The 22,574-nt window shown below is 41.0% G+C and overlaps 1 protein-coding gene across 1 annotated transcript in view; it reads right to left on the bottom strand.

Moving 5' to 3' along the window:
• ca10a (carbonic anhydrase Xa) overlaps window positions 1-22,574 on the bottom strand; it is a 288,939-nt gene that overhangs the window by 256,801 nt on the left and 9,564 nt on the right. Inside the window, exon 2 of the mRNA XM_061094461.1 lies at window positions 992-1,066. Within this exon, the coding sequence (XP_060950444.1) occupies window positions 992-1,066 (75 nt within the window). The remainder of the gene's footprint in view (window positions 1-991; window positions 1,067-22,574) is intronic.

The raw sequence follows: 22,574 nt of genomic DNA on the forward strand, positions 1-22,574 counted from the left end.
GAACATACGTTCATAATTCCTAGGGATCCCGGGCCGGTCTGTCACACTTAATGTGCAAGCATGCATAGTTTGTAAGCAGCGGAGGACAGGATGAGGAGCGCTGCTTAAAGAGTACTAAACCTATTAAGCAGCTGGAGCAACTGGAATGTGTCAGAATGCCAACAATCAAATTACATTTTCTAACCCGTTATCTCCATCTTCTCTGAAATGTCCTTCCATATTTTACATGGCACAGACTGTTATTACAGTAGTTTGTTATAACTGTTGCCGCAGTAAAGAGAGAGTCTCCTCTGGAGAGATGCGTCTGGGAGATCTCGCAGCTTATCTCTGCTAACATTACAATAATTGAGGAGGGTTCATTGAAAGCAATGGTCCTTCATGTGCAAGTTCACAACTTTTGCAGTTGTAGTGACAGCAGGAGAAAAGTTTTAATCTAATGGTTCTGGTGAGACTTCATGAGTTTTGAGCCTTTACCACTTAGTACCTTAACTTCCACCATATGAAATGTCCTTGCTAACTAAACCCAAACTTAACATTTGCATCAGTGAGTACTCACAAAGTGTCCTAAATGTGAATAATCGCAATTGTTCTCTCCGCACACAGACGTTTGGTCCTCATAAGGAAAGATATTAACTTTATTTCACAGTCTCACACACAGCCACCAAAAGCACCTCAGCTCAGCAGAAAAACACAATCTCTGGAAAATAATTGGGCTGACACGCAGATGCACAACAAGATGGAGAGGGTGGAAGGAACAGTGAGAAGCCGTCAATCAATCAGCGAAAACGCATAAGCTGTGTGGGAAGGACAGAGAGGTCTTGTGTGAATGAGAAAATAAAACTATTGCCAATGGCAAGGTGGCCTTTTGTTATCCTAAATATGTTATAAGCTCTGACTTCTGCATCAAGCGCACATCAAGTGTGTTTAAAGTGCATGCAGGGAAATGAGTAATATGTGGGGAAACTTGTGTCGCACACTGTTTGAGGCCTACCTGGAACAAAGCTCCCCTGCACCACCTCCTTGTACGCCCACCATCCTTCGTGAATCTTCGGTGTACTCGGCTGTGCTGTGAGGAGAAGAGACAGAGACACATCAATCACTTGGAACTGAAATTCAGACAAGAAAGCAAAAAAAAAAAAAAAAAAACTCCTGCCAAGTTTCGAAGCTCTCCAACTAAAACACTCTTTTTTTCCCACCCTCATCATTTCAAGACACCCTGCTAACCTTCTCAGCGAGAGGGCTCGGGCAAATAAAGTCTCCTGAGATGGCCTTGGAGCAAAGGCCTCCCATTAGAATGCAACCTCTCATTTCTGTCCAGCTGAGCACGCACACACACACACACACACACACACACACACACACACACATACATTGACACTCCCTCGTGATGCAATGCCTCCCGAGACATTAGCATGGAAATGCCTGCTGTCATGTGAGCTGTGGAAGAAAGTCCCTGATTAGAGCAAGGTGGTACAGTATAATTGAGGTGAGCAAAGGTCTCAATACAAAGAGAGAGTTGTGATCGAGAATTACCCACTGAGCCTTCAGGATATTACTTTTTACACCTCAATTTTTTTTTTTTTCCTTGTTCATTCAGCAAACACGCAAAGCGCAGCTTAATCGAGGGTCTGGAGGTTACCCAGCTTGCTTGTCTTTTATGGAAGCCGAGGTGGCTGAACAACACAACGCCCCTCCTTTTCCAAACAGCCTTGCTGCAGTAACGCTGGAGAGCAGGTTCAATTTCAGAGGGGTGGGCCAGTTGAACACGATCCAGAAAAGGCTATTTTCTCTAAGGGCAATCTTCATCAGCACAAGCTGAAAAGGTAGGAAAATGGTAGTTGGCCTTTCATGGGGAAAATAATAACACTGTTGTCAGTTCATTTGTCATTATGATAATTGTTTCATAAATTAACTTTAGGTTAACACTAGAGATGAGCCGGATACTCGGCTGAAATGAGTATCCGGTACGGATAAAGCACTTTTGCCGATTACGAGTATAATACGAGTAATCGGAGTCATTATCTGTGCTCGGACTGAATGAAAATCCTCACACAGCGCTCCTCCCGTCACACACGGCTCTGCTCACTCACTCACAGAACAGCTCTCTGTCTCTCAGTCACTCAGGTTCACTGCGCATCGGGACTGTTCCATAGGCTCAGTCAAGGAAGCAGAAAATATTCGTTCATTTCCCGACTGGGTCTTCGGGTACGAGTCTTTGGAAAAATTTTCACGAGACCTGCATTGGCTCAGTAGAGGAGCGCTGGAGATGCTAGGGACGTTCACTGTCTCCCGGAGAAATTAACACTCTGTGTTTTTAGTATAGAAAGACGTGAATTATATTTGTTCACAAGTCATAATGACTGGTTTTGTTATTTTCACTTTACATTTACACTTACTTTACAGTAAAGTAAACCTCTATTAAATACAGTACAACATGACAGTTTGTATGGTTTGAAATTGTCATCTATTATCACACTGGCATTTAATTATCACGGCAAACAATTACACTGCACTAAACTTTAAGTGTTAATGTAAAGTGAAAATAACAAAACCAGTCTGTATGACTTGTGAACGAATATAATTCACGTCTTTCTATACTAAAAACACAGAGTGTTCATTTCTCCGGGAGACAGTGAACGTCCCTCGCATCTCACTCACACACACACACACACACACACACACACACACACACACACCTGGTGTGGAAATAAATTTAAAAAAATAAAAATAAAAAAATCCTAAAAAAATGTCAAAGTTAAAAAGAAAGTTATGTTGAACCAGCCCACTTCCGGGTTAAATCACACCCACTTCCGGGTTAGGCCCCGCCCACTCCGAGTACGGATACGGATAATTCATATGGTTAACAGATACAGATACAGATAATGCTGTACTCGCTCATCCCTAGTAAACACCACTTTTATCCTGCATGAAACCAATAAAAAAAAAAGAGAAAAGGAAGACTTAAAAACAAAAGCAGAATCACTCCATACCAGAAAAGGTGCTTTTCTAACAAATTTGTTATCTCTTTTGGATGAAAGAATTTAATTTCATGTTGAAATTTCAACGTGCATTCTGATAGACACCTTGGCAATGCACAAATTCTTTGGCGTAATAATCATCATGAAAGGAGATGAGAGGAGCCTCTATGTCTCCGGGGTGGGATTAATAGAAGTGTTTTTTCAACAAACTTAAAAATGTTCTTTATATTTCTACAAACCCTCTTTCCTGTCTGTTCAAACACAACGCTTCTGCTTCATACCTTTACTGGGAAAGCTTGATTCAATTCTATATTGAAATCTGCCTTTACCCTGTGAGGCACCAGAGTGGATTTTGAATTGAAAAATGAAGATAAGTTACACCATAATTTATAAAAGCAAATCCTTTGCCCAGTAGAAGAAGTCTTGGTAACCAGTGAACTAAGCTTTGATTTAGAGTTGTGAGTTGACCATACTTTCCATGTCCACGGATAGTTGCATACTTGTTCTAGTCCTGGTTATCTGTACTTAAATTGCTTAAAAGATGGGTTGTACAAATGTGGGTACTATATATTGTACCTGGAATATGCACATTGGATACATACTGTCAGAGAGGTCAAACATTTGGGGCTGCATGCAGACATGTGCATAGTGGGGTCTGTTCCTAGGCAATCGGACATAGGTGGGTTACATTTACGTCATAAAGGACCCTACTAAAAATGAAAGTGGTACTCAACAGCAAGAAGTATTTAGTTACATTACGTGTGTCTTTTAATCAACTCCAAGGATGTTGCATCCACCCAGCGTCTCCTATATTGAACATCAATATGTGGTTTATTGAGCAATCAGTCCATGGTTCGGAGCTCATTAGTTAACTTCAGAAGTTTATCTCCAGTCACTGGACACAACAGAGAAGCTTCACGGCTCACACATACTCTCCAATTTCACATAAAGCACAAGTCAGATTTGAATGGATTTTTACCATGGGCTAAAGCTGTAAATTAATCATTGGGGACGCTGAAATTTGTATTCTTCCTCTTTTTGTAGAAGCTAGTTAATGATCAAACTTGCAATTCCCAATATAATGGGACTTTTTTCATGTATCCATGTGTTGAACAATTACATTTTTCAAATGAAATGGAATGTTTCTGAGTCTTAAGCAGAGCAAGCTCTGAAAGTTGATTAAAAACCTTCATTTAGATGGGGATGTATTACTTAAAACACCCCAGGTAAATCCAGATTGTTCACACTCTGTTTTCTTTTATAAATAAGGTGACCAGATTTTCAAATTCTTTACCAGAACCCCTAAGGGAACTGCAGGTGCACATGCATGTGCTTATGCATGCACCACAGTTGTTTTCATCAGGATGGGTGACAATAATATCAACACCGAGTCCACCTTTCAACATCATGAATGCCAGGTACCTTAGAGAAGAAGGACTGAGCCACCAGGACACTGATTGTGGCTTCAGTGACAGTTAACTGTTAGAGTGATGTCAGGCTCTGTAAGAAAGAGGCGCCAGCGACATACAGCCTCGACAACTACACACTGATTGACTGACAACCATTTAGACCAATCACTTGTGAATTCAGAGTAGGATGGGAGAGTTTGCCAGTGAATGTTGAAATGCCAGATCTTGAAGTGACGGCCGTATCCACAGCTGCACAACTGAGGTAGGGATATGTAGAAATGCTCTGGGGGTGTTTCTATGTCTGGGGTTGAGATTTCTGGCCCTAGGTTATTGTCTCCACATATGTCTCCCTCTTTTTCATTTTGTTGGGTTTAAGTTAATTCAGTTCATATCTTTATACCAGTATTGTTTGAGTAAAGTCCTGTTCCTATGTAAAAATTAACACTTTGACCAGATTAGTGTGATTAGAACTAAATGAAATGACGAAAGGCATTTTTCTGAATTTTCTTTTGAACGTGTTCTTTGACTTATTTGGTGTACGTCCCATGTACTGTGATATTAGCGATACTGCAGCCAGCCACCAAGTGGCCATGGAGGCACTTTGGCTTCACTTTTGTGAGGCAGTCATTCCCTCCATCTGGTACTTTTAAGTAATCTTTACATTTTATTTGCCCAATGTCCTATCCTGGATCACCCCAACAACCAAAGTCACACCAGCATCAAGCATCAAGAGAGACGCATGTGTTTGAGAGCTCATATTTTCTTTTAAATATGTCTGTTTGGATGTGTTTTGAATGTACATTTTTAAAGCACTTTTAGCACATGTAAGCAAAGACAAATATCCGCCAAGACAAAGTTACACGATGAAGTATTTTCTATTCTATTCTATTTTTAAGACCCAGATATGTGTCAGTGTCAGTGATTGAACATTGTAGCAGCTAATTAAATACAGTGGGCTATGACAAGTGTGATAAGTGTGACAAGGAAGATAAAAATACCTAATAGCAATCAGTACACACTGAGATGTTGGTTCACCACTTCATCAACCTCAGAGCATTTTCACCATGTTTTATGAGATAGAAGCTGAGAACCAAGAAGAAATAATGAGCGGTCAGACAGAACAACAGTGTGCATTGTTACCCTGTGTGTCTGTGTACAGGAGTGGGAGTGGTAGTGTGTGTAAGTGAGAGCCCTTGGGATCCGAGCTACTGTAAGTAATAATATAAAGGAGATTTGGAGTTCTGGGACATGATCCTCTTAAGACTTACTGACAATAACAATACAGATTCAGTTTTCTCTCTTAGTCACATGCTGCACATGTGCACTGTAATAGAGGGAGGCTGCAATAACACAGCTGCTGTCCCAGACAAAAAACGGAATATCCCCCCCCCCCCCCGTATAGATTGCGCGGTCCACACTCCCCATCATTTCACTCTAGTAAGCGTGAATGTTAAAACTGTTCGTTCTGGAGAAATAGCTGCTGAGATACAACATTGTTTAATCCCATGAGGTCAACTTATTGTTGTGTGATCCCTGTAGGAAAGCTGAGCTGGTACAGCAACCACAGAGCAAACACCATTACAACTTTATATAGAATATATATTACCCATTCAAGATGAAGCGAATAAGGAAGAAAATGAATGCAAAATATAGTCCGGCCATATTAAAAAGGAGAGCATTATTATAACTGAGGGTTGTATCAATCTTTGTGAGGGTGTATGCCCATATCTGTTTCAGTTTTTAACCAAATGATTATAGTAACTTATTAATTTGACACATTTCTGCCTCTATGAATTCAATAAATACATTTGCATTTGAATCATGCAAATGGTCCATTTAAAAAGAAAATTGTCATCTAAATTAATTCATGGTGTCTAATTAATTTTGATTCTCTCTTTTTGTTTTCCATAATTAACAGATATATAAATGTTCTCTATTGTAAGATGTGTTCTCTTTCTATTTCCTTCCCATTTACATTATTCTATTCTTTATTTAATTATGTATATATTTGCTAGTTGGGGGGTAGCTGCACTTTGCACATATCATTTCCCTTATCAGGACGTAGCATACACTCACCTGACACAGTAGTTAATTGATAATGCATATATTGCATTATATGTTGCTTTGCATTTATAATGTAACATTTGATTATTTCATAATAAATTGTCACATTATAAATTTGTCTACTGGTTCTGATGGTCAGCAACCTACGTAGTGCAGAAATAATTAAAACAAATAATTGTTCAATTTAATCTTTTACATTTTTACACAAGAAATTTACACAAGAAATTACCAAGAGTTCCAATTTAATTTCTTTTTTTTTGTTATCAAACTCCAATTTTGCGGAAACAAACACTGCCATTCTGTGTGATGAGTGAGCGGCCTACAACAACAAATTGTAGAAGGTTTACAGTGCAGTTGATTTAACAACTATGTTCCTCACACTGCAGCAGATATAAAATGTGTTACAAAATAATAAAACAGTCTCTGATTTGAGAGAGAGGCTGTGGATAATTTTACACATGGGTGGCACAGCAACAGGGTTTCATTAATTATTTAAATCTCCATACACAGCCACAGGATAAGTCAGGAAATAACTATGAATAATGCTCAGTGATTCATTTTACACCTGCTATTAAAACGTGTCCACATTTAGATATAGATCTGATCGCTCTGTCACCTTCTCCTCCCGTCTGCACGAGTCCAAAAGACAATAAAATAAAAAGGGACAGATCAAAAATAAAACTAAAAAGATGGCAGCCATCTGTGAAGCTGTGCTAATGAGTGTCCGCGCTTTTTGTTTGTTCTTCACTCCATCCACGGTGTTTTTGAATATGGAGACACAACTTTGTGTGTTTCCTGGCTAATGGCTGCCTAGCTGCTGCTAACTCCCTGGTTTTGAACAGTCGCATGTGATTATTATTTCCACCCATACACGTATACTCATAAAAGCATATCCAATAAGCTCTAATAGCACAACATCATTCATCAACTTACCCATAATTAAAAATCTGCTCAGATCTCATGCCTAAAGCAAAAGGGGAAAAGGTTGGGCCACAAAGAGTCTGCATAAATCCAGCAGGACAGAATAACATCCATAACCCAAACCCTGCTTACATTAAACAGCCAGCATACCAGGGGACATCTTTATTAATGTTGTAAATCATCACGAGACACCAGGATTTTAAATTAACCAAACCTCCCTTTTATCTAAATCCTATTTTGTATCTGTTTTTTTAAAGATGCAAAGGTTGTCTCAGATCTCATACCTCTATTGCTGCTTTTAAAATGGAAGAGAGGAGGTAATTATTACTGACCCAAATGACTGACCTAGCACTGCTTTTATTAATAATGTATTCAACCTCTCTTCAATGTCCCTATAATAGAGCCTTTAGTGCTACTTAGTTCATCCAGTTAAATTAAACTAATTTTTCATGATCCTTTCTTAAAATGAATCAAATTATTAATTTACTTGTTAATCCAAAACAAAAGTCTATAATGGTACATTCCATCCTCCGTATTTGCCATGTGAAAGCATTATATCACATATAATCCTGTCATTGCTGCAGGAGGAAGCTGTAGCAACTTCTAGCCAATAGATGAGACATAATCACTTCCTGTGGTTCATCAAAACAAAGAGACAGAGACTGAAGAGCAAAGCTGATCCTGATCCCACAACACACTTCCTGACATCAGCAGAAAGGAAATGCCTCCGATCTATAATGGGAAATGCAGACGAGACGCGGCAGGAGGTGGGATGGAGAGGGAGTTGATGGATCACCATTTTCTACTCTATAGGGTCCCAGATAAACAGTAGAGGCAAGGTAAATACAAAAACATGACATTTAAACTATCAATTAACTACTGTGTCAGCTGAGTGTATGCTGCGTACTGATAAGGGAAATGATTTCCTACGCTTGAAAACTGGATAGAAATGCAAAGACCGTATAAAAGAGACGTGTGATAACTATCTGCACTTAAAGGACGAATCCGTGCGAGTCACATGAAGGGTGCAGGCCAGAGGGACTGATGCAAGGCTGCCAGTTTGAAAAATGTGAAGGTGCATTGGCGGAACTTTATCTGACTATCTAGTAGGAATCTACCCCCTTGTATCGCTGTGTGAGAAAAACAGTTCACAAATAAACAACGCAGAAAAGAGAGTGTGACATGAGCTGTGTGCATGAAGCTGTAAACCAACACACAGAAGCTGATGGATTAGACTTTGTCGGTGATGATGCTTCATTCTCTGAATTTATCTCTGGGGCGTCTGATGCACCTCTGTACCCTCCTCTTTAGTCAATGCCCAGAATATTAAATTGTCGACATTCAATTTTAAGCTCGTGGCCTCTTTATCAAAAGTGTGACATCTCTCAGAGGCCTTTGAATGAAATTAAAAATAGTAGCACTTTTTCTTAGCAAACACAGACAAGGAGTCAAGATGTCTAGTGAAATTCGATTGTATCAATTTTATGGCTTCAGAATGACAATTTGTATTGAATTGTGTTTTGCTATTTTGTCACTTTGTGTTCAAATGCACACAAGTTATCGGGGTGATCAGGTTAGGGATAGAGATTGGAACATTTAGACATGCACTGAAGTAGCATGGTGACATCAAGTTGGTTGTTATTTAGAGAATAGGTTTCAGATTGGTTGGTATTTAATGGGGGTTGGGAAAGGCATTTGGGATACGTCTGTTACTCAGGCTTTGCCACACAATTGTAAATCTTTCTTGCAAGCATTTTTTTCTTTGCCTTTAAATGCAGAAGGTCGCTCTCCCTGGTCCTTATTTTGAGCCGAGCTTAGCACATTTGTCAGAGTAATTGGATTGCTGGCACCATGAGAGCACTGGTTGGGTCTGTATTTCACCAATGGTCGACTTTCCAGATGCAGATGCGTATAGATTTGTCTTTTAGGGTCAATTTCCATTTTTTGTCCGAGTTGATTAAATTATTTTTGACGCCTCCGGAAGGACCGATATTCACTCTCCCCCCCCCAGCACTGCTGTCACAGAAATTCTCCCTGTGTGAAGTCTGTCATGCACTACGCGCTTGAGCTTGTAAACCCTTTAGATGTAAGCATGGCCATGAAAACATGCTCCCCCAGCAGAAATCGAACTGTACTAACCAAGCAAACCATAAAAACACTTTGCCCATACTGGCAGAGATGGTAATGGCACATTGGCTGATCACCAGCTTACCAGAGGTACTATGTTCAGTTAATGAGACATTTGTAGAGCTAGTCTCAGCAGGCACTGTATGGTGTATCTTATTAACTGCTGAGATGTGAACGTGGAATCGGCGACATAACAATGGCCAATTAACACTTAGAGAACTAATGAGAGCAATCAGTTTCATGTGTTAAACCTTGCTTTGTTTTGTCTGGAACATCTCTGTTCTGTGGAGGTCTTAACTCTAAAGAAAAAAAAAATTCACAGGCCGACTTATCAGATGACAATCTGTTCCTCGGGGCAATTGAATCGGAGAACTCACTTTTAACGATCTAAGTTCATGGTCTGAAGTCGAAAGTGGAAGAGTATTTAGGACATGTCCTAATCCACTGTTTGTAGTTTAATGGTGGACAGAAGTCGTCACTGGAACATGAACAAAAGGGTTGTGCTTAGACTCTCAATGGGTGTAAAATGCAATAAACAATTCAGAATGCCGTCTTCCATTCCCTTTCAAAGCCAGGTCTACTTGCACCTTGGTGGATTTATAATTTAATTTTGAATTTGGATGAGAATGAGGATACAGTTTACAGTTTCATAGATATAGACACAGTTTGAAATTGTATGTAATGTTGGTATATATTACGGTCTTAGTACTGCAATGCATCGATAACATAAACAGTGAAATGCTGCACCTGTAATTTCAGAACAGGTTTTTGTTGGTCAATTGTGCAAATGCTTCCCACTGCCTCAATAAAGCAATGAGCTAGTCCCTATGAATAGATTCTGAAGGCTAATTTGCAGAATCTAGCGAGGGACTTGAGTTTGGGACTGGAAGCCTTCTGCTTTCTAGTTTGACCGACTGAAAAAAGAGTTCAGCAAATGGAAGAGAACCTTTGCCCAGATATCCTCTGTCTACACTGGAAGACCCAAAATGTTGGCCATTGGCCCCAGAGGCTGATTCGACATTAGATGATAACTAAAGATTGGAGAGATTGGTAATGTGCAAACAATGGGCCTGATCACACCACAATGCGTGATTAGATGGGCACAAGTACATTTGCTATTTGAACAAAGTGGGTGCTGCAGGCAAGATGAAAACTGCATCGGTCGGAAACTGGTGAAGACGCTTGCGTCGTCCTTGGTGTCGTTTGCAATGGTTGTTAGACAGAGAGCTGAGTGTACTTTATTTGATAGGGACAATGCAGTTTGACATAGGCCTAATTCCAAGAGCATGAAACAAGTAAAGAACTATTGCAAATTTTTTACTTTTGTCCCTAAATCTATAAAATGTAGCGATCAATCTACCAAAAGACTGCTCTCTTCAAGACTCCTCTCAGAAGTTATTTCAGCTAACCTTGATTAAATGATAATCAAGTTAAATCTATGATACTCGTGTATCATCATCTTGCCTACGTGGAGCTGATATTGAACAGTTACATTTCCGAAAAACAACTACTCAACTTAAATTAGAGGAAAATATGACAAATTCAACTTCAATGTATTTGAGTTTACAGCCAATATCCCCAATATCATAAAACTTCAGCTGATTGGTCGTCCTTCCTTTCTACTTCTTCACTTCCTATGTTTACTGCATCTTACATTTTTCTTGGTTTATTTTCATTACATGTCTCTCTTTTTGCTTCCCCTCATCCTTCTTTATGTCTTTGTCCTCCCATTTCTCTTTATTTTCCTTTATGCTTCATTTATCACCTTCCTCCTTCTCCCTGTCGTCCAAATTGCAGAAAATACGTCAAATCCCCCTTTTTCTCAGCGTTCCATTTTATGCCTCCCTTTGGTTCATCCTACATCCATTTCTTTCTGTCTCCCCTGCTGCGTTCCTTCTTCTTTCTTTTTTTTCTTTTACTCCCCTTTTTATTTTATTTTGTCCCTTTCCTCTTTTTTTTCATCAATTTTTCCTCTATTTTTAAACCTTTTTCTCCCTTTTCCTCTGCCATTCCTTCCTTATTGACTACACTTGTTTCCTTGTTTTGATTATTCCCTCGTTTTTTCTTGAATTCCTGTTTTCCTTCTGCACTCACCAACGAATGTATAACTTCCTTTATTTAATTTTCTTGTGCCTTTCCTCAATTAAACATTTTTAAATTTGGAAACTTTCTCATATTTTACTACTTATAGCAGGGCAGTCATTTGAAAGCAAGTATTTTCCACTTTACTGCTGTGAAGAATGCGAGCACTTCTTTTTCTGTTGACAGTCGATCCATCAAGGCTGGAGTCTGCCCTCCGCCTCCCGAGTAGCACACAGCCTTAAATGATTTGACCGAACCAGCCAAACCAATTCAGGACTACAAGTCCCACTAAAACAAACTTTGCAGCACTTTAACCCCCATCCCCCTGGTTCCAAACAATGCCACGCTTTGCTATAGTATTGTTTTGAAAAAAGAAAGGTTCTGTTAAAGCTGTATGACGGATCCATTTGGCCACAGCCTCTTACTGACCTGAATCCTATTTAGCACAGCCCCAACCTATTTCATCCTCATACTTGGGAGTCTGGCGGCGTTCAGCCAGCACCCACTAAACCTTCCCATAAAGCCAGAAGAGTGAGACTCAGTAAATAAACAGTTCATTTTCATATAATATCCAAACTTTTCCATTAATATTCATTGAAGGGCACAAGCAATACGGAAGCCCAGCCATGCAGAAAGAGAGAGAGAGAGGGAGAGAGATGGAAGGATGGAGGGGAGTGACAGGGTCCAGACAGTTACTGGACAGACTCAGATAGAGGGAGAATAGCAAAAAAAAAAGACAAAAGAAGAACGGCGGACTGGAAAAGACACGGAGGCAAAACTGCGAGTGGTGACGTGCGTCCATTAATGAAACTTGACCTTGCCAACAGCTGTGCTTACTGACTTATGAGACAATTATATCTCACCAAGCTCCTGTTGCTGCCTGTATTTAATAGCCCCAGCTGTGTGTGTGTGGTCTAGGTGTTCCTCACATTGTGGAGACCAAAATATCTGATCACATTAGCAGAATGTGGAGCTGCCTTCCTCACTGGGACAAAAAGCACGTCGTATGACCTAAATTATTTTGTGTGTGTGTGTTTGTGTGTCTAGGAAAAGTTACCACTGCGAAAGATCTGGGCCTTGAAGACAAATCAAGCCGTACCAATTAGGGTCCTACCTAGAATACAGCCTGCAATAGGCGTCATGTGCTGGCTCCGAAGCTACCAGACGCTCATGCTGATTTCATGAACTGAAATCCGGATAATCTCCTGAAATTCTCCAGAGGGGCTGTATGTGAAAACATGGGTTGCTGCAGACATTCTCTGGAGTTTCTCCTTCCAGCCCACTGGTAGAAACTCACTGCAAGCACATGGTCGCGTTGATGACGTTTCTAAGTCATAGCGGACGCCATTTATGTCGAAGACACGGAAAAAGCTGTCGACTTCAAGATCACAAGATTCGAGAGCTGTTGGTGATGAGGGTTGACGACGGGTAAATGTGCTCCGCAGCGGAATTCAAACGTTGCGTCCTGCCTCCGCCCGCTGTGCCATCCCTCACCTGAACGCTCCACAGAGTTCTGTGTTGTTGTGAAAAATAGGGCCGAAAAGGTTCACCACAAGAAATCAATGCCATGGATTACACGCGTCCTTTGGAGACCTTTTATAGAAAAAGGCTATGAAAGGCAGTTTCTATCAATAGATAGTGTCCTGTACATTTTCTCATCCATTTTGACCAGTTAACCAACATTAACTTATAATTTTATACCTCAGGGTTGTGTAATATAATTCATCATGTAGTCCTACTCTGCTAAAGGTTTATCCTCTATTGATAAAAATGCAATTTAAGTCCTGCTTTTGGCTTAACCCCAACAAATGAGTTACATTGCAGTCTTATTTCGATCACTAAAGCACCAGTTCTCTTTGCTTATCAATATTGATATTTTTCAATTTTAGCCACTATAGGAAAAATAATAAATGTGTAAAGTCACTTTAGCCGTGGCTATCTCCCCAGCTAGCTGTGCATTGGTAAACTGTGGCTATCTTGTTTGAACTGTCTGATTGGCTGTTTCTGTATGACAATGTGTGGCGTTGCTTTGGTTCCGTTTTTTGGCTCAGTTCTATATTAAAGGTAAATATTCTGTTTTTATGGAATTTACAATTTTTTTATAGCATAGATATGATAGCAGTGTTTACATAGTAAATCAAATGTAAGGAAGTCAGATTCAGGTCCTAATTTAATTCTAACTGGACAAGCCACGGTAGATGAAACTATGATACATGTCCTTTCTGAATGTCTTGCAGCTGAGATAATAAAACTTTAGGTGCTGAGAGGTGCAACGTATCTGACCTACGCTTCCAAGACACAGCTGTGGCATTGCTGTTTTATAGACTGCATAAAACAAAGGGCATGATATATCAGGTCGTATTAGAGCAGGTTTGAAGCCTGAAGTTCAGCATTATGCATTATGCCATTGTTTTACACACACACATGCACTTCTCCCCTTGAATATCTTGCTTTATGCAGTCTTGCTCATTAAACGAGACACAGGTTCAGTTAGAGCCCATATCAATTAGAATATTGTCCAAATGGAACGGCACTGTGGTGCTGTGGTGAGCACAGCTGCCTCACAATGTTTCCCGGTTGGAATCCCAGCTGGCTTCTTCCTGTTTGGAGCTGGTGGGTTTTCCCTGGGTACTCCTGCTTCCTCCCACAGTCCGCTGACATGCAGATTTGGGATTAGATTAATTGGAGACTGTAAATTGACTGAAGGTGTGAATGTGAGTGTCTCTATATGTCAGCCCCTGTGATAAAATGGCGACTTGTCCAGGGTTGTACCCCGCATCTCATCCAATGTCATCCGAGATTGGCACTCAAAGGTAAAGCTGTATAGATAATGGATGGATGGATATTGCGTTCATGGCTTTAAAGAGAAGTCTCTTACATGTAGGTGTATAATGTTCTGGTGAAATCAAGAGTCGGGCTGCAAAACAATGCTACACCCAACAGTTTCTTTAATGCAACTCAGCAGTGACTTTCATCAGACCCTCTTTGCATGGTGGATGCCCCTGTCTTTCAAACTCCATGACTCGGTTTCACAACAAAAGGCCTCTGTTAACAAGCCTGAGGCAACGCAACCCTGATGGCATTATAATGGCCGATTTCTCAGACTAACAAAGTTTGTCAAGAGTCAAAGAAGACATTATGCAAATGTGTCAAGCGTGTGAACTTCCCCCCCGAACGCGAGTAGAAGATGTAAGAAAAGAAAAATGATGAACAGAATAAGGGAACACGGATGCTCCCCGTGCTTTGGTGCAGCATCCCTGCTTCCTCACATTAGACACCACACCCATATGATACTAGATGGTGCATGTAGAAACATCCCAACTGGCAACTGGCTTGATTAAAAATGCAACGCGTGTACCGTCCCCTGGGTGAAGCTGCACAACACAAAAGGAACTGACTTCCACTCAAAATGCAAACTATGTAAGTGTGACTTTTTTTTTCATTCTGCCCGAGGCTCTGTTAATTTCACTCGTGCCGTCGTGAAGTTTATTTTGAAGATAAGGAGGCTTAAAGAGTGCTGTGTTTGTAGCCAGGTTTGCTGTTGATGGACAGCTCTCTCAGACTTCAAAACTGAGAGAGCGCTCCCTACTCTTTGACCAAGTTTTCTGGCTCCGGAAAACAAACACCGGCGAGATCTGCACACGTCAAAAACCTGAGTCCAGCCTTCATCACGTCCCTGTGAGTGATGTTCCAGACCGCGTCCTTGTTTTTCTACACATGCCAAAAATGCACTGAAAGTAGGTTTTGTGGAACTATCCACACAGATCATCATTATTTAGGGTTGCACACGGATGCATAAATCACGATAACAGAGAACCCTTAACACACTCCAGTATCAGCTAAGACATCAAAACGACGACTGATTAAAAGGAGTGGTGCTTTTCTATGCTCCCTCTTCAGATGGTGTCAGAGGTGTGTTGTTGAAAGTCACAAGAGAAGTGGCTGCGTGTGAAGGGATCAATGACGGCGACCTGTCTGGCTGCCAAGAACACGGCCTCTCTTCCTCCGCTCCGTCCCACTTCTCATCTCTAAAACTTTGTCACTCTCCTCCACTGGGATCAGAAAAAGAGTAGAAATCTTTTATTTTGTTTGTGCTCAAAGAGGAGAGGTGAGACGGAAGAAAACAGTAGCACCCGTCAATAATTGATGAGGTTTAAAGAAGGTGAGTGCCTCGGTCCTCCCTTGCCTTTGGATCCTAACGGGCGGAAAAAAACAAAAAACGCTGTTCACCTGTAACAGTGACCAGACACTGACTAGACAGTGCACTTACTCCAGTGTGTAACCACTCTGCCACAGTCAGCTCTGTCTATGCTCTTACTGTACATAGAGCCAAGATTAGCTCCTGGGTAGAGTCTGCTGCAGTGTCCTCTCAGTTAACCATACTCAGTCATTCAGCCATTATTTATCACAGAGCAGGGACATAAACTTATAACACACCTAAAATCACTTCTTTCTTTATATATATATAAATAGGAGACACTCAATTTGACCGATCCAGCTTGTTCCCCGCCTCTCGCCGAACGTCAGCTGGGATTCGCTCCAGCTCCTCCTGCTACCCTCCAAATAAAGGATGGAGAATACCATCACTTGGGATGTGTAGTAAGAACATGCACATCTTTAATGAGGAAAAAATAATTGCACAATATTAAACAGTTCAGAGCCTGTCTGGACCTAGGTATTATTATTATAGCCGATGAGGCTTGTGCTAACTTTACACTCTTCGCCATCTTCAAGAAAACACCTTCAGGAACCGATTACATCAGACACTAGGTAAATTAACTCCTGTCCATTAAAAAGTAAGTAGTTTCTTTTTTTTATAGATGGGATATATAGACCCAAAGACTGTGCATAGAGATATACAACATGATAGTTTCCAAAGCTATCCCTATACCTGCCTCATCCATGTTGGTGGATTGGTCATGGTTCACTTAAATGACAAAGAACATGTCAAAAACAATTGTTAAAGATGTTATGGGTAATTTTTGGCAGTTCTTCTCACAGTCTTGTATGTTCAAATGTTGGGTTATGGTTAGATGATGGTCAAGCCCTGTCTGCTGTATCACATGGCTCCACACATTGATCACTTCTGTGCAGACTCGTCATCCAAAATAGATACATCTTTGTGCAGTGGGAGAAAGTACACTCTATGTTTAGGGCATGTATCTGGAGTGGGAAAGGCTAGGATGGGGTAAGCAGGACTAATAATGCCCTCTACTCGCAGCATTAATAAGTCAATCTGCCAACATCGTGTGAAAGCATCATCCCATTTTCTGGCACTTCTTTTCTACTCATGTTTATAGTTTGGTGAATGGTAACAATCATCCTACATTAATCCCGTCGACCCCATAACCTTGGATGAACACAAAATCACTCATTACTTTAAATAATTTAAATTAAATGTTCATGATCATTACTAAGCCCTTCAAAATATCAAATTTGTGGGCATTTATTTGTTTGTCACTTATTATCGCAAGTGCATTCAGACACTGACTAGAACTTGAACCATCACTTTAACTCAGGGCTGATGTCAGGGTTTTAAGAGTTGCCTGTCCGCTGCGTTAAACTCTCTTTGCAGACTATGTGAACATTGGCCGCAAACGATTCCAGAAGGACTGGTAACATGGCAAAACAATCAGTGACTATCACAGAGAGAGAAGGGACAGTGAAGCCTGGATAAACATTAGCTCTCTGTGTGTGACCCACCCGCTTACTGTAGAACACACTCCCTCCCTCTCCCTCTCTCTCTCTCTCCATCTCCCTCACACAAACACACACTATGCCTATTCCTGTTGCAGGACACACATCTGCACAGGATTATCAGATTAGCAGCTGGAGATTTGGTTTCCCTGACAGGGCCTGTGTGTGCTCGGGAGTGAATTGGGGCGCTTGGCTGGCGCTGATGTACGTATCCAGCGGGCAGAGCTGCTTTTTGATTGGTTCTTACAAAAGCGAACTGTCCACCTGCAGTGCGATGCCTCCATCTCACCAGTGACTGTCTTCCTTCCTCCTGTCCTTTCTCAGCCAGTCCCCCATCACTGACTTACTCGTTTCCCTCCTCCGACTGAGTCAATCTCTCACAAATACCCACATTCACACACTAACACGTACATACCCCCCCCCCCCCCCCATCCCATCTCCCTGTGGTAAATTACAGCTGGCGTGGAGGTCGTCTCACTCCAGCTGGCTGATAGACCTCAGATTCCTGAGCAGCAGATGTGATGAGCTGCGGCTGCTTGGGGACAGGCAAGGTGGTCACTCTCACACATACACATGTCCTGTTCGCTAACACACACACACACACACACACACACACACACACACACACACACACACACACACACACACACATTGGTATGTGCTAAAGAAGACTTCTAATCTGTTCCATTCATTCCTTGATCTCAACATTAACCCTAATCCGTAACATTAAAAGCAAGTTGTGAGTAAGGATGCTCATTGCATTAGAACAATTGTAAAGACATTTCTCTATGTGCACTGTACTCGTCCCTGTCAAATTAACATGAAATTAAAATCATGAATGGAGGCATAATCTGAGCGTTTGGCTGTATACTTTCTGCGTTTATATCCTGATACCATGTATAAATGAACTAAAAGGTTGTTTGTCATTGCCTTCCATAATTTTACATTATATATAATATATTATTATCCACTTTAAAAACAATTTCGGCAACAAAGAGTACTTAGATGAAATCATTTTCAGGGAATGTGAAGCCAAATTATGACTGGTGGCATTCGGCAGTATAGGTCATAACACCTCCCTCCTCCATGTTAGTGGATGGGATATGGAACAAAGTAAAAATAGTCAAAGTCCACTTTATTTATTATTTAATTTAGTTATTTGCTGCTGTAAAAGTAGAGTGAAACATTAATACATTGGAGAATTACTCGCAATTGGTTAAGGTTGCACACTGCGCCTCATCCACTAATCGCTATGCCTCAGACTCAGGTACCATTGATGTCATTGGTGCAAGATAAAAAACAAAACAAAAAGCTGAAAGACACAAATGCTTCAGAAGTAGAAATTGCAGATTTGGGTGATGCGGCAGCTTTTGTTATGTTTAAATATAGTCATCTAATCTGTTAATCTTAGAACATCTTACCCTACTTGGTTCATGTTAGGGAGAACTGTCAAAAATGCTTAAAATAAAATTCAACATTGGCTTTTGGCAGAAGTCAGGATGTAAACACTTCCATCCGCCTCACATAGAGGCTTTGCTGAACTGTAAACAGCATTTTGCACCTTTGTGCCCAGACCAGGACCCTCATTATTACCACGACCGCAGGTCAGCAAGATGTAAACAAAGATGCATTTGTGAGTTTGTCCTTTTTCCAGGCAAGGACAGTTTTCTTCTAATGGAGGAGCCGCCAGTGCTGGAGGCAGAGGGAGGGTTGCGTATTAGCCATGCAGACACATTAACTGTGCACACAGACTAAATGTCAAGTGTTGTCATTTGACGGAAAAGTTGCTGAGACCTCTTTTCACGAGCGGCAGCCACCTGCATTTATTAATGTCAGCAGAGACGGTGAGACAAGTGCTCAGTAGATAATCGTCTCGCATTTAAACCTGCATACATAGTGTATCAATAAGGTTGGTGGTAGTCAGTGTAGTTTATCTACTGAAAAGGTCAGAGTCTTTAATAGGTTCTGCAAAACATACGTAAAAGTTAGTAGGCCACATTTTGTATTTAAATGTGTCAAATACATATTTAATGGACTGATTTGATGATGCTTATTTTCAGGTTGTGGCTGGCTGAAGCTACGACTCAAAGCAAGTGATTTGATATAATTTTAAACAGGTTAAAAATTATGATCGTCAACCATCTAAGATTTATACATAGATCTTATTAAACACCTGTAATAAGACATCCTATTGAGTTAGCTCTATCGCCTCTTTGTCAACTTATTTTCGCAGAGTTATCTTAATACTTTTACACATATGTTTTATTAATGCCCAGAGGAACAGACGGTTGGTCACAAGTAGGGATGGGAATCGAGAACCGGTTCTTGTTTAGAACCGGTTCCCAGTGAACCAATTCCTTGGAATCGTTAGCGAAATTCTTTAACGATTCTGCTAACGGTTCCCTGTGCCGTTGCGCATGCGCAAACTTTTTCATTCAGACGGCAACAAACATGTCCACCAGGCAGAAGCGATCTAAAGTCTGGTTGTATTTCACACGACAAAATGACAGCAACCCTAACCCTAACCCTAACCCTAACCCTACGCATTAAATTTTAAGGACACGGGCGGACCCGACCCGCTGTGTTCGTTGCACGCTGCCTGAACAAGTTAACATAAACGAAAAATCACTAATTGGACCGATAACCTTGTTAATTAACTAAATATATATATAAACGAAAAACACTCAAACAGGTTGCTTATAATATCCTGTATTCACACAAAACACAAATCAAACCCCACATACCCCCGTGTCCGCAAACATTGGCGGACCCATGAACATAAACAAGCTATTTACACACACTCAAACATCAATATTTTCCCACCCCAAGTCCATACATAATCCCCAAACAAACGTCCAAAACAAAATATCTGCAGGTGTGGCGAGGTGAGTGTCGCAAACAAATCAAAGTCCACGCTTTCTCACCCCCTTCCAGTGCCCAGAAAAATGTTCAGGCCACGATATAATCCCTTACAAAACTCCCAGGCAATAATCCCGTTCCAGAGAAAAATCCTTGCAAGTTGTAAATGATATCCAGTTCCTCGAACCTCTGGCCGCACCGCCAGCCCGCAGCTCCAAAAAAAAAACACCCCTTGTCGGGACGTCACTTCCCCATATTTAACACATTTCCTTTACAAAAACCCCATATATACATAATCACACAAATAATAAACAATCACACAAATAATAAACAAATACATACATAGATCCATTTCCTCATTCCTATAGTTTTAAGGTGTCTGACCCATGACATATGTAACTTTTTCGTTCCATAAAGTGCACTGCGGTGACCTTTACAAGGTAAGCTCCTCAAACTTGTGTGAAGCAATTTGCCTTTATTGTGCGTAGTCGATCGAGTTATCTTCTGTTCCGTCGTTTGAAGCATACATTTTAGCTCCGGCATTGGTCTCCCATTATCAGTGATGGGCAGTAGCTCGCCGGCTACTGCGGCTTCGCTCGGCAGTAACGTCGCGGTAGCTCGGCGGCAACTGCGTCGTCGCTCGGCGTAAATAAATTCGTTTGTGCTCTTTTTTCCCCCCCTTGCCCAAAAATAATCGATAAGAGAATCGATAAGGAATCGAATCGATAAGCAGGAATCGATATGGAATCGGAATCGTTAAAATCTTATCAATACTCATCCCTAGTCACAAGTCACTAAATCAGTCCCTTATTATGCCCTAAATGATAATTATCAGCATCCTAAGTCTATGTTAGAAAAATGAATCTGGCTTTCTGGCCAAACGGCAGCCAAGACATTTCTGGCTATACCGTGGAAACCACCACACGTACTGTCACTAAACCACTGGTGCTTCCTGATATCGGTTCTTTAAACTCTTAAGTTCTGTGTTGCACCATTGGGCCAAAGGAAAGACCAGACCTTGAATCCACCTCTGTGTATGAAACGTGCATAATGAATAAAAATTGCCTCTATAAATAAAATTGTCTTGCCTCATATCTTCAGCTACCTAAAAAAGCGAAACATAAGAGGATTATATGAAAAATTGGATCATCATATTCCAGATGATTTAGATTCCATATTGAATCTAATGCTTTTATGTAGTTTGCTGTAGATTCAAGGACCAATAAATTATTATTTACATAACTCAAAATGCTAATCAAAAGGGCAGCGGACCACACAGCCATGCACAGGTGGGTGGGAAGAGATTAAAACAGAAGCTCACTGCAGAGGCTACTGCGGGTTTGCCATGTGAGATACATCCACATCCACTTGTAGGCGATCTCTGCTCAGCGGCATATGGACGGCTGCTGGGTACACGTGTTATTGTCACAAATACACCGAAGGCTCTACCCTGTGATTTCATCATCCCATTTAAATTCCTAAGCTTCCCAGAGGCCACGTTTTTTTCCTCTGAAGGTAACGTGTGATTATCTGCGGCGGTCACAGTTGCTCGCAAAATGCGCTTGAGCAGAGGAAGCAGAGCCGCTAATGGGCCCCTGTCCCTGGCAGCAATCAGGTGTTTATATTAGTTTGCCTCGGAGCCAACACTTGGCTTGCACAGCTTGTTTTGAACATTTCAAGTAATGCGTGAGGAGGGGACTTCATTACTGCCTTTGCAATTTCAATGCCACGTCTGCAGAGGAATTCAATATTGAATTTCATAAACTTTCCGCACTTCCATCAAACATGTTCTGCAAGGTGAAATTCCATTTTAGCGTCGGGCCCGGAGGCCACAGAGGAAAGAGGAAGAAGGGAGCGAATGACTTTAACAACTGAAAACATTGAAAACATTGTCTATCTAAAAACCCAGATCCTAAACACATTGTCAGATTGATAAAATAAACACACACACACACGCAACTGACATAAAAGCAGCTGTGCTAAAGACTGCCGCAGCACTACAGCTGACAGATCAAAAGTCTGCTTTAGTACACCGCTGTGAAATCTTAAGGTACAAGGGATAAATTGTTTACTCTCAGCAAGAGAACTGATCCACACTGTGGAAAAAACTGCAATGTTTTCAGAGCTACATGATAAATCAGCATTGGATGCAGTTATTATTTAAGAGGAACATATACAGTTAGCTTTCATCTAGGGGCCAGAGAAAACATTTATTATGAAAGTATTTTTTACAACATGCGCATTCTTTTTAATATGATCTTTAAATGCACAACATGTACTTTTCTGCCACTCAAAGTCAGAAACAGCAGTTGTGTTCAACATGGACTTGGTCTGACTGTGGCTGCCTTGATCCGCCGACCTGATCTGCCGGAGGCTGCAGGGATGAGTATAGAAACACAGCCGTCAAGTCGGACACTTTTTACATCTCGTAGGGTCA

The sequence above is a fragment of the Limanda limanda genome, chromosome 21 (genome assembly GCF_963576545.1).
Source record: "Limanda limanda chromosome 21, fLimLim1.1, whole genome shotgun sequence".
Classification (NCBI taxonomy): Eukaryota; Metazoa; Chordata; class Actinopteri; order Pleuronectiformes; family Pleuronectidae; genus Limanda; species Limanda limanda.